Here is a 14456-nt window from a genome sequence, read left to right on the forward strand (position 1 = left end):
GTACATGTTGCAGGTTGTGAAAATATGGGGTGGCATTGTGGCACAGTGGTTAGCACTGCTGCCTCACAGCACCAGGGACCTGGGTTCGATTCCTGGCATGGGCTTCCTATTTGTGCGGAGTTTACACGTTCTCCCCGTGTCTGTGTGTGTTTCCTCCGGGTGCTCCGGTTTCCTCCCACAGTCCAAAAGATGTGTTGGTTAGGGTGCATTGGCCTTGTTAAATTCTCCCTCGGTGTATCCGAACAGGCACCGGAATGTGGCGACTGGGGGATTTTCACAGTAACTTCAATGCAGTGTTAATGTCAGCCTACTTGTGACATTAATAATTATCTTTAAATATAATTGCAGATGCTTTATCGTGAATTTAAAAGGAAAATGTTTTATGTAAGATAGAAATGGTAGTGTTCAATGTTATATATAAATAGAATTAGTATAAAATGTGAAACTCTAGATTAATGAACTATGGATCGAGTAATATAATGAAGTTAAGGTTTTAAAAAACAGACATCTTATCATGATGATTGTTCATTCTTTCTTAAGGGGGGAGGTGTTGCAAAGTTGGGTGGAATAATTGTAGAGTGGTGTTTGTTAAATTGTAAGATGCTAGGGAGAAAGCATTGCATGATCCCTTTAAAAGGTGATGCTTTTTCTTGGCTTAGAGAGTTAAAAAATGTAAGTACACAGAGAGCCCAAAATGAAACATTTATATCGAAAGGCCAAGCAGCAGTTTTACCAAGGCAATAGGCTTTTGAATTTTTTGAATTCAGCCAATCAATTTGAATTAGGCACTTAGATACCAAGAACCTGTTAAATTTAAATCTGAAGGTTTTGACAACCTCGGACCAATTCTGTTGTGGGAAATATTGATATGTCATCACAGGTATAAAAGAAGAGGGCAGTGGGACAAAGAGCGGAGAGCAACTGCCACCTGCCACAGCTCACAGGTCAAAGCACCATCTAGATAGCAAAGGTACCAAAAGAAGAAAGAATTCCAGGCAGAAGAATCAACAGAGAAGGCCCAGAATATTCTGGAGGGCACAAAACCTGGTTGCAATTTAGAGAGCAACTAAATTCTATTTTTTTGTTAATGAGTGGGAATTGTATTTATGGGAACAGCATACCATGAGAATCTTGTTTTATTCAGTTTGTTAATAGTTTGGTAAAATTGTTCACTAAGTTGCTGAAGCGCAGGTCACAGCACTTCATGCACACTTTTTACAAATTATAAGGTGAGGTACTCCTCTTTGGGTGTTTTGCTATTAGTTCTCAGAGGGGGGACCAACCTGCGCTTTGTAAACTATCTACTCCCCTCAGGATCTTATATGTCTCAAAAAGATCACCTTCCATTCTTCTAAACTCCAATTGGTACAGGCCCAACTTGTTCAAACTGTCATTATTAGAAAGAAAACCCCACATTCTGCAGGTATTTAGGGTGTTTAGGACTGAAAGGATTAGTGTGGGACTGTGGAAACCATACTGCCCACATTATGATATAGAACATAGAACAGTACAGCACAGAACAGGCCCTTCGGCCCACGATGTTGTGCCGAGCTTTATCTGAAACCAAGATCAAGCTATCCCACTCCCTATCATCCTGGTGTGCTCCATGTGCCTATCCAATAACCGCTTAAATGTTCCTAAAGTGTCTGACTCCACTATCACTGCAGGCAGTCCATTCCACACCCCAACCACTCTCTGCGTAAAGAACCTACCTCTGATATCCTTCCTATATCTCCCACCACGAACCCTATAGTTATGCCCCCTTGTAATAACTCCATCCACCTGAGGAAATAGTCTTTGAACGTTCACTCTATCTATCCCCTTCATCATTTTATAAACCTCTATTAAGTCTCCCCTCAGCCTCCTCCGCTCCAGAGAGAACAGCCCTAGCTCCCTCAACCTTTCCTCATAAGACCTACCCTCCAAACCAGGCAGCATCCTGGTAAATCTCCTCTGCACTCTTTCCAGCGCTTCCACATCCTTCTTATAGTGAGGTGACCAGAACTGCACACAATATTCCAAATGTGGTCTCACCAAGGTCCTGTACAGTTGCAGCATAACCCCACGGCTCTTAAACTCCAACCCCCTGTTAATAAAAGCTCACACACTATAGGCCTTCTTCACAGCTCTATCCACTTGAGTGGCAACCTTTAGAGATCTGTGGATATGGACCCCAAGATCTCTCTGTTCCTCCACAGTCTTCAGAACCCTATCTTTGACCCTGTAATGCACATTTAAATTAGTCCTACCAAAATGAATCACCTCACATTTATCAGGGTTAAACTCCATTTGCCATTTTTCAGCCCAGCTTTGCATCCTATCTATGTCTCTTTGCAGTCTACAACAGCCCTCCTACTATAGACTATAGAGTCACATGGGAATAGTACAGTGTAGCAGTAAGTGTGATGGGCATGAAGATAGAACCAAGACAGGACTGTATCATGTAGATATGTATAGGGTTATTAATAATAGTTATTGTTCAATCACACAAGTCTTTAGACATCATCATGAGACAACATATCTCAGGAATGAGTCCGCTGAACCTTCTCTCAACTGCATCTAAGCAGTTCACCAATGCCTAGCAGTAATACTTCCCTACCTGACGGAATGTGATGGAATAGATTGCCTGTCTGTTATAAGTCCTGCCCAGTCTTCACCCCATTACAGTTACTACCAAGGCAGTGAAGTTCAAGATTGCCCCAAAAATCTGTTGCCTGGAGTCAGTTTTCATATCTATGCTATTGAACCTTGATTGCACCTTTCCACTACCACCGTTGCTTCCATCTCACTTCAGACTTGTGTCCGTTGACTTTGGGCGGGAATTTCCAGTCTCACTCGAGGGTGGCTGTAAAATCCCACCCATTGGCTTTATTCTCTCTCCACAGATGTTGTCACAGTTGCTGAGATTTTCCAGCATTTTATGTTTTTTGCTGTTTATTTCACCTTTGAAATGAAGTCACCTCTGCCTTCATCATCACTGGAATCTCCATCCACATTTTCTCTGCCTTAGGACTTTGATACTTTCCTTGCCAGCCCCTGTATTAGAGTCACAGTGGGATTGCATCAAAGAAGGGGGACATTCAGTTATGTCCATGCTGACACTCGGCTAACCCCAATCCCCTGTCTTTTCATCTTGGACCTGCATCTTTTCCCTCCCCTTCAGATAGTTGTCCAACAGGAGGAGATCTATTGTCATAGAGTCATCGTGCCTGCATTGGCTCTGTTGAAATAGTTCTTTACCCATCGCATTCTTCTGGCATTTCCCAAAACTTCTCAAATGTTTAATTTGTTAAATAGTTTTAGATTTGACTTTCAAAAGTGATTACTACCACACTTTCTGCTCCTAACATCTATCTGCATAAAGATATTTCTACGAACATTCCCTTCTCCCAGGATCGTAGAATCCCTTCAGTGCTTAAGGAGGCCATTCGGCCCATTGAGTCTGCACTGACTCTCCGACAGAGCATCCCACCCAACGCCCTAAACCTGGTAGCCCCAGCTATTTGTCCCACTAATCTCCCTAACCAGCATATCTGTGACACTTAGGGACAATTTATGCGTGGTCAATCCACCTAACCTGCACATCTTTGGACCGTGGGAGGAAACTGGAGCACCCGGAGGAAACCCATGCCTGTATGGGGAGCATGTGCAGACTCCGCACAGACAGTGACCCAAGCCGGGAATCAAACCTAGGTCCCTGGCACTGGGAGGTAGCTTTGTTAACCACTGTGCCACCATCCCGTCCTATTGCTGATTTTCTTAGATTTATTTCCCCTAGTTCCTAACTCAGTGACTAGTGGAGCTGATTTACCGTATGAAAAGCCCTTGTAATCACCTAGACCCCTAACCTTCATTGTGTTAATGAATCATTCTGGTTTAGCCTTGTGTCATACCTGTTAATTCTCAGATACTTTCGACCAGTTTGCTTACTCTAAGGTTTTACCCCGGTGTCCTTATTTGCAAGATGGACAAAGGACAAACACAAGTAAAGGTTCAACAAGTTTATTAATAATAACACTATTAACCCTTAAATTACCCACATAAAACAAAAGGATACCCCAGATTCAAGTATACTACTCGTAAAGATGGTTTAGTTGAACTGCAGGCCCTATTCTCTGAGTCCCCCTGGTCTGTCGTCACGAAGGTGAGTCTCGATAGCAGCTTCTTCCTTCCTTCCTTCTCTGGTCAGTCTTCCGGATGGTCAAGGCCATCTCCCTCGTCGAGTCTTCGCTCCTGGATGTCTCAAAGTGTGTCCCTTTATCCCCCAGCCTGCTTGCCTTTCCAGGAACTTCTCTGGCTTCTGGCCAATGAGGTTCCAGGAGGGGGTTCCAATACCCAGTGGGTTTCTTGATGTCTGCCTGACAGGACACCAGGGTCCGCCCCGAGGTGTCCCATCTCCATGCTGTTGCTTACATATAACTTATTATCAGATAAGGTATTTACAGGAACTCTTGGTGACAGAAAGTCTGGCCCGATCTGGGCTTCTAACAATAGGCTGGTGCATTTCAATGAGGTGCAATGATCTCCTGCTAAGTATCAGTAACGACCTTTGATGGGTGGTTGATGGGTCAGGCGCAGACACGTTTGTGTATTTGTACAATTGGCCTGCCTGAGGTTTGACTGTGTTTGTATTTAATATGCCCAATTCTTTAATTTAGGATATCCAATTTTATCAGCCTTAAAACTAGGCCCTGTTTATATCACCACACTTGCTTAACAATGAGACTAACTCATGCAGTCCAATTTTGTAGACATTTAATGAACAGAGTGGACTTTTAAATTAGTCCTCACTGAGGCAGCATTTACCACAACTCCACATAGTAGGGTGTTTGTGAGCTTGTTTACAACAGTGACATCTGTGGCATTGAATGGGAATTACAGTATGAGCTATATCATTGCAGGTTACACAAAAAAAACTGAAGGAGGCAGAAAACTGGAAGCAAATAGATGCCAAAGACAGAGAATGCAAGTTCATTTATTAAGGTCCAAAATGAAGGAATGTTGCAGTATAAAAATTAATGGATGATTCTTGCAGTTCAAAATGGTTCTAACATAATGTTGACAGCAAATCAAACTAGCACCCAGGACCTCAATAGTTCAAAGAATCTCCATCACAAATTAAATTCTTGACAAGTTTAAGTTTATTTATTAGTGTCACAAGTAGGCTTGCATTGACACAGCAATGAAGTCACTGTGAAAATCTCCGAGTTGTCACAGTCCGACACACCAGTTCAGATACACTGAGGGAGGATTTAGCATGACCAATGCACCTAACCAGCACGTCTTTCAGACTGTGGGAGGAAACTGGGGCACCCGGAGGAAACCCACGCTGACACGGGGAGAACGTGCAGACTCTGCACAGAGAGTGACTTAAGCCGGGAATCGAACCCTGGCGCTGTGAGGCAGCAGTGCTAACCACATTAAGGTATATCTCAAAATTATTAAAATGGTGATTATATTGGGGTGCAAAAAACTGAAAATGTTCCAGGCACCAGATATAGTTGTGTCCGATCAGGACACTAAAGCTTAGTGATGGCAGGTTGGGTCACATAAGTACATTAGGGTGGCATTAAGTTCATCCAGCCTTTCACTTTTCAAATCTCACTCACTCATCCAAATTTTCCATCCTTTTTTTCCCCAGAAACTCACTTATCAAAAGAAAACCAACTAAAGAAAATCTTGCTTTGGTTTTAATGACAACAGCAATTTACATAGTTGAAAAATAAATGCCAAAGAGATTCAATGGAGCACTATGAAACAAGATTTGGGCATACGAGGAGGTATTAATGCAGATGACCAAAAGCTTGGTGGCATGGTGGCACAGTGGTTAGCGCTGCTGCCTCACAGCGCCAGGGACCCAGGTTCAACTCCTGGCTTGTGTCACTGTCTGTGTGGAGTTTGCACATTCTCCCCGTGTTTGCGTGGGTTTCCTCCGGGTGCTCCAGTTTCCTCCCGCAGTCCAAAGATGTGTGGGTTAGGTGGATTGCCCATGCTAAATTGCCCCTTTGTGTCAGGGGGACTAGCGAGGGTAAATGTATGGGGTTATGGGGATAAGACCTGGGTGGGATTGTGATCGGTATAGACGCGATGGGTCGGATGGCCTCCTTCTGCACTGTAGGGATTCGATGATTGAAGGAAGCTCACTCAACGTTAAGCATGGGACACAGGCCGCTTAGTTAAAATCCTGGAACTCCCTCCCTAATAGCATTGTGGGTGTACCTACACCTCAGGGACTGCAGCGTTCAAGAAGACAGCTCACCACCATCTTCTCGAGGGCAACTTGGGATGGCCCAGCTCATGATTCCAAGTTAACCCATTGGACTTTAACTTGGTGTTGTGAGACTTCTTACAGATAAAGCACAAGACATGGATAAGAGAAGGACACCTTCAACCATAGCCGCATCTCACTGTAATTTCTCATTGAAGTGACAATTCCGCTTCAAGTGGGTTTTTGCAGCATTATCTTGGAGGGGTCCAGAGGAGGCTCACGAGAATGATCCCAGGAACGAAGGGTTTGTCATATAAGGAGCGGTTGAGGGGTCTGGGTTATACTTGATGGAGTTTAGAAAGATGAGAGGGGATCTAATGGAAACTTATAGAATACGAGTGGATGAGTAGAGGATGCTTCCACTAGTGAGAGAGACTGGAACCCGAGGGCACAACCTCAGAGTGAAGGGACGCTCCTTTAAAACTGAGATGAGGAGGAATTTCTTCAGCCAGAGGGTGGTGAATCTGTGGAACTCATTTCCACAGAGGGCTGTGGAGGCTAGGTCATTGAGTATCTTTAAGACAGAGATAGACTTGATCAATAAGGTGATCAAGTGTTACAGAGAGAAAGCAGGAGAATGGGGATGAGAATCATATCAGCCATGATTGAATGGCAGAGCAGACTCGATGGGCCAAATGGCCTAATTCTGCTCCTAAATCTTATGGTCTTATTGCTGTTGAGTAACCTTACTTACCAGAGCGAGCACTTATAGGTTGCACCGTTGACTTTCTTAGAGATCATGGCCTGGTGAATCATGAGGCTGGAAGATGCAAGTGTGAATACTGAACTAACTCTAGATGTGTCAGGTTGGTCATCCCTTCCATTGAAATCAAATTACATTGGGGATGGCCAAGCGGTATTATCACTGGACTATTAATCCAGAAAACTCAGCTAATGTTTCAGGTTTAAATTCCATCACAACAGAATTCAATTAAAAAAAAATCTGGAATTAAGAATCTACTGTGATGTTAGTGTACCTTTAAGAAATGTTTTTTTTATATCATGTTCTCTACAGCCATAAGCTGTTTTGGTTTAATTGCTGCTGGGCTGTCTGCTAGTAGTCTTTTTATTGCTTTTTCAGTGGTTTAAATGAGGTTGTTTGTTTTTACTCTGGGATCTTTTATGATCCTGCATTGTTAGTAGGAAGACCATGTGTTTTGGACAGTTTTTTTTCCTTCCTAATGAACTTAAGGTTTCATTTCTGTTTTAGCTGGCTGCAGCTTTTAGTTTTCGAAGGGGCATCAAGCTGAAAAGAAGTGTTTCTCTCTCTTTAGCTTTGGAAATTCTGCTAGTTCGCTGAAAGCAAGGCTTCTTGCCTTTCTGGAGCAGAATGTCTGTTGTTGGTGGCTCGACCAGAGACTCTCCCTGATGTTCTTGGAACCTGTTCTAACTTCAAACTGTTCTGAGTGTGTCCAGAGGGCTGCTAGAAGTTACAAGGCTGAGAAGTCAGGACTTTCAATTCTCCAACCAAAGGACTCAGTTCCAGTATCACGTAAGCATTACTCTTTGCTGTGTTAAACCTGTGGATAAGGTTGTCTATGGGAAGTTTTTGTTTGATTGGAACATTTTAGATATATTTGTTTAGGGTTATACATTATTGTGGTTGTTTTGTTTTTGTCCATAATTGATAAAAGTTATTGCTAATTTTCTTACTATACATGTGAACTATATTCTTAAATAAACCTTGTTTGGTAAAAGCTCATTTGAATCATACATATCATGCTTATCCTAGCCAAATTCAAAGTGCAACACTTACGATCCAGGCGGGCTTCATAAAACACTTTGGCATTTCTGACCTGAATCATAACATCACTGACGACCCATTAAACCATTGTCAATTGTCGGAAAAACCCATCTGGTTCAGTAATGTCCTTTAGGGAAGGGAAGCTGCTGTCCTTACCAGGTCTGGCCTACGTGTGACTCCAGATTCACAGCAATGTGGTTGACTCTCAACTGCCCTCTGAACAAGGGCAACTAGAGATGGGCAATAAATGCTGGCCAGCCAGCGACATCCATGGCCCACAAATGAATAAAAAAAAAGAAATATGGCCGTCACCCTTTGCTTTCACTTTTCTCCTGGAATCTGGCAACAACTAAAGTGGCACTGGAATGCTCCCATGTCTTGCTTCCTCTGTGGTGTTAATCCATGGAAGCTGGCCCTCATCAACCTCCTCAGGTGCCTGGGCCTCTGGATTTTCGTCCTCGAAGAGCTCTCATTCCCCTCCATTTCACCTCTTGACAAGGGATCACCTCTTTGCAACATCAAGTTGTGAAGGACCTAACGTACTGTGAAACCCTATTGACAGTACAATGTAGTGCATTACTGAATGGTCCAAGCATCTGAAGCAGATCTTCTTGATAAGGGACCATGTGGACTTGCGGGCTGTGCTATAATTTTCCCCCTACTTCTCCCCCAAACCACTCTGAGGCTGATGTACCGGTGTCATGAGCTGATGTATCAGCGGATATCCCTTATTTCCAAGCAGTCATCCTTGCAGGTAGTCAAGCCTTTCAAAAATCTGGGAGTGACTCAGGATGTATGAGCCTTGGCAACTCCCAGGGTACCTAGCATACATAGGCTTTATGTGCTTTAACAGTTGGTAAACATTAAGGCTGCTCCCATAGAAACCTTAAAGCCACATGGGTACAGTCAATTGCACCCTTTGGGGAAGGCAATGGCCTAGTGCTATTATTGCTAGGCTATTAATCTAGAAACTCAACTAATGTTCAGGGGACCTGGCTTCAAATCCCACCACAGCAGATGAATTTGATTTAAAAATATCTGGAATTGAAAATCTACTGATGCCCATGAAACCATTGTCGATTGTCGGAAAAACCCATCTGGTTCACTAATGTCCTTTAGGGAAGGACATCTGCTGTCTTTACCCGGCCTGGCCTACATGTGACTCCAGAGCCACAGCAATGTGGTTGACTCTCAAATGCCTTCTGAACAAGGGCAACTAGGGATGGGCTATAAATGCTGGCCAGCCAGCAATGCCCAAGTTCCAGGAATGAATTTTTAAAAAACCTGCACTCTTGGGAAGTCTTTGAGAGCTGCAAAATCACAGCGGTTGGAAAAGTTTAAAATGCCATGCGTGACCTGACCTAGCTCAGTGCTCCAATCTCTGATTTGGCATATTAATTAACACTAAGTTGTTTATGATTAATGACTGGCTGCCCTTTGGGTCACAATGAATGCCAATTTTGGAAAGCACATGACAATCCTCATGGATGGGCTGCCAAATATGCTACACCTGTGCCTCCTTAAAGGTTGCATCCATATCCAAATTTCATATTCCTTTGTTAACGTTGAAAGGCAACAACTATGCTGTTAAACCATTGGCTCCTACATCTCCCTGTTAGTGTGCTGCAAAAGGCATGGGTTCCAATGGATATCTTCTGAAGGAGGCCTTCCTCCTTTCTCTTAGCTTAGATTCCAGTTAACTCTTAAGGTACCAACAAATATGAGTGCACCCCCAAAAAGGGCCCCCTAGTCCAGCAGCACACTCCTCTCTCACTGCTTCTGATCCCTGCAGTGCAGACTCACTTGTACTTTTGGTTTACAACTGCCATCATAACTCTGATACTGCAAGATGGTGGTTCTACACTATTATTTCAAGACCATCTTTAATGTTCTTCTCTCACTATCCAGGCCCCAGAATTGTACCTGGAACCTCATGTTGAGAAGTAGAGCTCTGTCTTGTTATTCTTCAGCCTCCTCCAGTAATGTTGGATCCCATGTAATTTGGTCTACTGTATTTGCTGCTCCTAATGTGGTCTCCTCTATTTTGGGGAGACTAGGCACATACTGCATAACTGTGTTGCGGAACACCTTTGCTGCCCTTACTTCAGATTCCAGCAACCGCAGTATTTTGTTCATCATAGTCCTTTATTCCTGTTTGGGTAAATTAGGCTGTGACACCATTCAAAAAAAGAGCAATGCGTTCTCACCACCATCAACACGCAACACAAATAGAAACACTGGTTGCTCATCTTACCTGACTGCAGTTGAAAAGTAATTCATTGGTTGCGAAGTGCTTTGTGATAACTGTGGTCGTAGTAAAGTGCTGTAGACGAAATTGAAGGAGGTGCAAGTGAAATATTGCTTAACCTGGATGGAGTGTTTGGGGCTTTGAATGGTGAAGAGGGAGGGTGCAAGGGGGCAGGTGTTGCATCTTCTGTGATTGCAAGGAAAGGTGCCGTGGGAAGGGAATGAGGAGTTGGGCATGATGGAGGAGTGGGCCAGTGTGCCATGGAGGGAGTGGTTCCTGCACCGGCACTTTCCTATAATGTTGCAAATTTAATGGGTTGACATTGCTTTATCATTTATGAACCCCACGTAGTTTTGCACCTTGCAACTTTGCATCTTTCACACTGATGCACTATCAATTACGACGCATAGGCTTCTGAGAGTGAAGGAAAACTAATAGGCTTTTATTCACTGAGAACAGGAGCACACCCTTGTAGCTGACCCGGTCTGAACTGAGGCAAGGAGGAGGGACCATCACCTTTATACCCCACTCTGGGTGGAAAGGGGGGGGTCCCAGGTGGAGAGGGAGGAGTCTCGGGCCAGGTGCAGCATGGGTGTGTCCAGGTACATACATGTAGTAACAGTGGTTCACCACACACACTTTCTCCTGGTGGACAGATCACTTGGTGGTCTAAGACAATTGAATCCACTTCCTTTCTTTGATATAACAACCAATTGGGTGGACTGCAGGTTCTTATCCTGTTTTATGACAATCCCAGTCAGCTGGCTTGGATGAAATTAAACCATGATGATGTGTGAAGAGATGACAGGATGGAAACAGTGGAGGGCCATGGTGTTTGGTTTTGCGCCCATCATTGTTTTAAATTATTACAAATGATTTAAAGCCTCAAAGAATGGACCTTTTGAATGGACCTACCTTGTATTAAGTTGATCTTTCTCTACACCCTAGTTATAACTGTAGCACTACATTCTGCACCCTCTCCTTTCCTTCTCCCCTATGTACTCTATGAATGGTATGCTTTGTCTGCATAGCACGCAAGAAACAATACTTTTCACTGTATACCAATACATATGACAATAATAAATCAAATCAAACCAAAAAAGAAATTCCTGGTCACAGTTTCCAGTCCTGTTCTACCCTTTAAATCTCTTAATTCTGGCATTCCCCCCCCCCCTCGCTTTCTTTCAATGGTAAATACAATCGCAAAATATTGATTTCAAATTTCTAGCATTTCCCTTAGCTCAAACACCACTTCCAACTCCCATTGCTAATCCACCCGATGTCTTCCTGCACAGAAGAGGCAAGGATTATCACTTAATGAACCAATAACACCAAGGCAAAAGATTAAAGGTCAATCTTCATAATGAAAAACAAATGGTAGAGGATTGAGTGGCATGCATTTGAATGCACAAAATATACAAAGCACAATAAGGAAGTCGGAGACATTAATAACAATTTCAAACGTGGTAAGAGGGGGATATTTCAGCAATTAGTGTAAGTCTGGCACGTTTTTCATCGAGAATTCGACGATATTTATATATTTAAATATATATTTACATTCAAGGGGCCAATGGATGAGTTAACTTTGAAACATCACTGGAATAATTATATTCCACAGTTACAGTAATAAACTTAGAGGTGACTGCTGCCATTACACCGTAACCTCTCCTAGTCAAGAACACTTTGGACCCATTCAGTCCTTTCTGGATTTTGGAGCTTACTGGATAATCGAAGGGCTTTAGAATGCCTAACCAGAAATGTGTGAACCAGACTTGAGATATAAATATTGACCCGAAATACGAAACAGTGATAAAACATCAGGAAGCAGTAAAAATTGTTTTACTTATTCAAATATTGTATCTTCCATGTATCTGCTGTCAAAACACTGCACTTAGATAATCCCCATTGTGTTAAAGGAATCCTTGGTTCTATTCTATTCTGGCCAACTGTTCTTTCTGAGCAGTGGACTTCCAGACTGGAGAGGTTACAATGTATTAGCAGTTGTGAGTATGCATTTTGATTTGAAATTCCATAGTTATTTCAGTGTAGATAGTGTCCCATTGAAAATACCCGTATTGCTATTTGTGTTCAATATTTGAAGTTAATCTTTTCGTTCACCAATATCACCAGCATTAATTTCTAAATTTTCTCTTTTACACTGATAAATTGACATGCCTTATTAAATGTCTGAGCTCTTTGAAGCGTTGATTCAAAATGGCAGCCCAGGTGAGGAAGATAAATCGATTTTCACACTGCCAATTCAGGCAGTGGTTTGACAGCAAATCAATAAAACGATGACGATTTTAGTAGCGGTGGCCAACTCACTTTTGAAAGCATATATTTTTATTTTCGCTTTGCCCTTGCATTGTTTGAATCACACCCAGAGAAACTCCTCAATTTTTCTCGTGCATTCCTCTTTGCTGTTCTCTCCCAGTGTCCTCCAGTAAATCAGCAACTCGGCTGGGCTGACTCCATGAGATGTCACCAGTTTGTGGAAGTTACAGATGGAGAACTCCACTTTCCGGACGTGAAAAGGCCGATCTGGGTGCAGCTCCACCGGCGTTACGTTGAGCCTTTGAAGACACATCCCCACGTAGACGTCCTCCAGCTTTATGATGGGGATGCCCTTCGAAACGGTGATGATTTTCTCAGCGAGGTCGCCTGACAAAACATACCCCGTTCCCGAGCAAAATGGCGGCAGAGTGCTCTGAGGATACTCCTCCTCTGTCAAGTACCACTTGCTCAGTTCATACCTGATAGGCCTCTCATTGGCTTTGACAAACCCAGTGTACAAGTGAGTCTGGTTCTTCTCTGACAACAGCTCAGTCAGGTAATAAGTATTCACAAACATGTCGGAGTCAGTCTTCATCACAAAGGTCACCGATGGGCAGAATGTATGAACCCACTCAATTCCCATCAGCACTTTCAACGTCAGATTGTAGTAAGTGTCGGTGAAGTTTTTCTGGATTATATCCTGGTATTGGAGGCTTTCGTTTAAGATCCTGGCCTGGTACTTTGTATTGTATCCTAGGAGGAAGTAGGCGACTGTCCTTTTCCCAGCCGTGCGCTGATCCCTGCCCCAGGTCTGCCGAATGGCATTGCGCTCTTTCCATTGAGACTGTGAGACGGTCACCAGGTAGATGAGGAAGGGAGGGTTGTTGTCACAGTTTGGCTGTGGGATAATGAGAAATTCGCCCTTCCCTTTTGTGATCGATTTCATATCAACGTTCATGTCCAGGTGAAAAGCATACATCAGAAATGTCAAAGCTAAAGAGAACACACAAAGTAAAATCACTACTTTGTTTTTGATCATCTGCAAAGAGAAAGACACAAACTGATTAGCCCAAACGAGCACCAGGACGAGTTGCCACAAAAGATGCAGTTCATTAGTCACTGTCAAACCTGAAGGATACACTGAGGGCGTGACCTCACCTGCCGTTCTCGCCATGCTCCCGCTGCAGCGAGGTCGGAGAATTTGGCAGCCAGCCAGATCTCCGTTCACTGTGGCGGGTTGGGAAAATCCCGCCGGGGTGAACGGTGGTAACATTCCGCCCTGTATGTCAATTTGGACACATTTCCCAAATTCTGTACGGGGTTTTACCGGTATCATCACTTACAAAAGCGTAAAGGACAAGAAGTTCAGATTGGCAGATGGGTAATTCCTGGCACCATGTGCATGTTTGGGACTTGCATCTAAGAGAATAAAAATTGAAGAGAAAAAATCCTCCTGATTTCAGTGTTAAACGGGAAACACCTTATTATTAAAGTGTCTCCAGTTCTAGTCTCTCCACAAGGGGAAACATCCTCTCAGCCTCCACCCTGCCGAGACCCCTCAGAATCTTATGTTTCACGAAGATCACCTCTCCTTTGAACACCAGTGAGTGTAGACTCTTAATGAGCCTAAAATAAAATCTGAGAAATACTCAGCAGGTCTGGCAGAACTGTGGTGAGAGAAACGAGAGTTAATGTTTTGAGTTGAATATGGCTGTTCAGAACTTTTTTTATTTCAGATTTCCAGCATCTGCAGTATTTTTCTTTTATCTTAGTGAGTCTAATCGGCTGCCTGCCTCATGGAGGTACGAACCTGCCTCCGCTTAGATGGCCAGTGCTGGGAAACATGTGCCCAAGTGTTCCTTACGGCTTTGCTGAGTCACGGACAGAGAATGGAGAGGTCCATCCAAGAATCGTGCTCCGCC

General features: G+C 43.4%; 1 protein-coding gene across 1 annotated transcript; it reads right to left on the reverse strand.

Moving 5' to 3' along the window:
- Positions 1 to 12634: 12634 nt before the first annotated feature.
- On the reverse strand, positions 12635 to 13573 carry LOC144506086 (beta-1,3-galactosyltransferase 5-like). Its single transcript, XM_078231903.1, has one exon. It carries the CDS (start codon positions 13571 to 13573, stop codon positions 12635 to 12637), a length of 939 nt encoding a protein of 312 aa, XP_078088029.1.
- Positions 13574 to 14456: the final 883 nt, after the last annotated feature.

Source organism: Mustelus asterias, chromosome 17 (assembly GCF_964213995.1).
Source record: "Mustelus asterias chromosome 17, sMusAst1.hap1.1, whole genome shotgun sequence".
Lineage (NCBI taxonomy): Eukaryota > Metazoa > Chordata > Chondrichthyes > Carcharhiniformes > Triakidae > Mustelus > Mustelus asterias.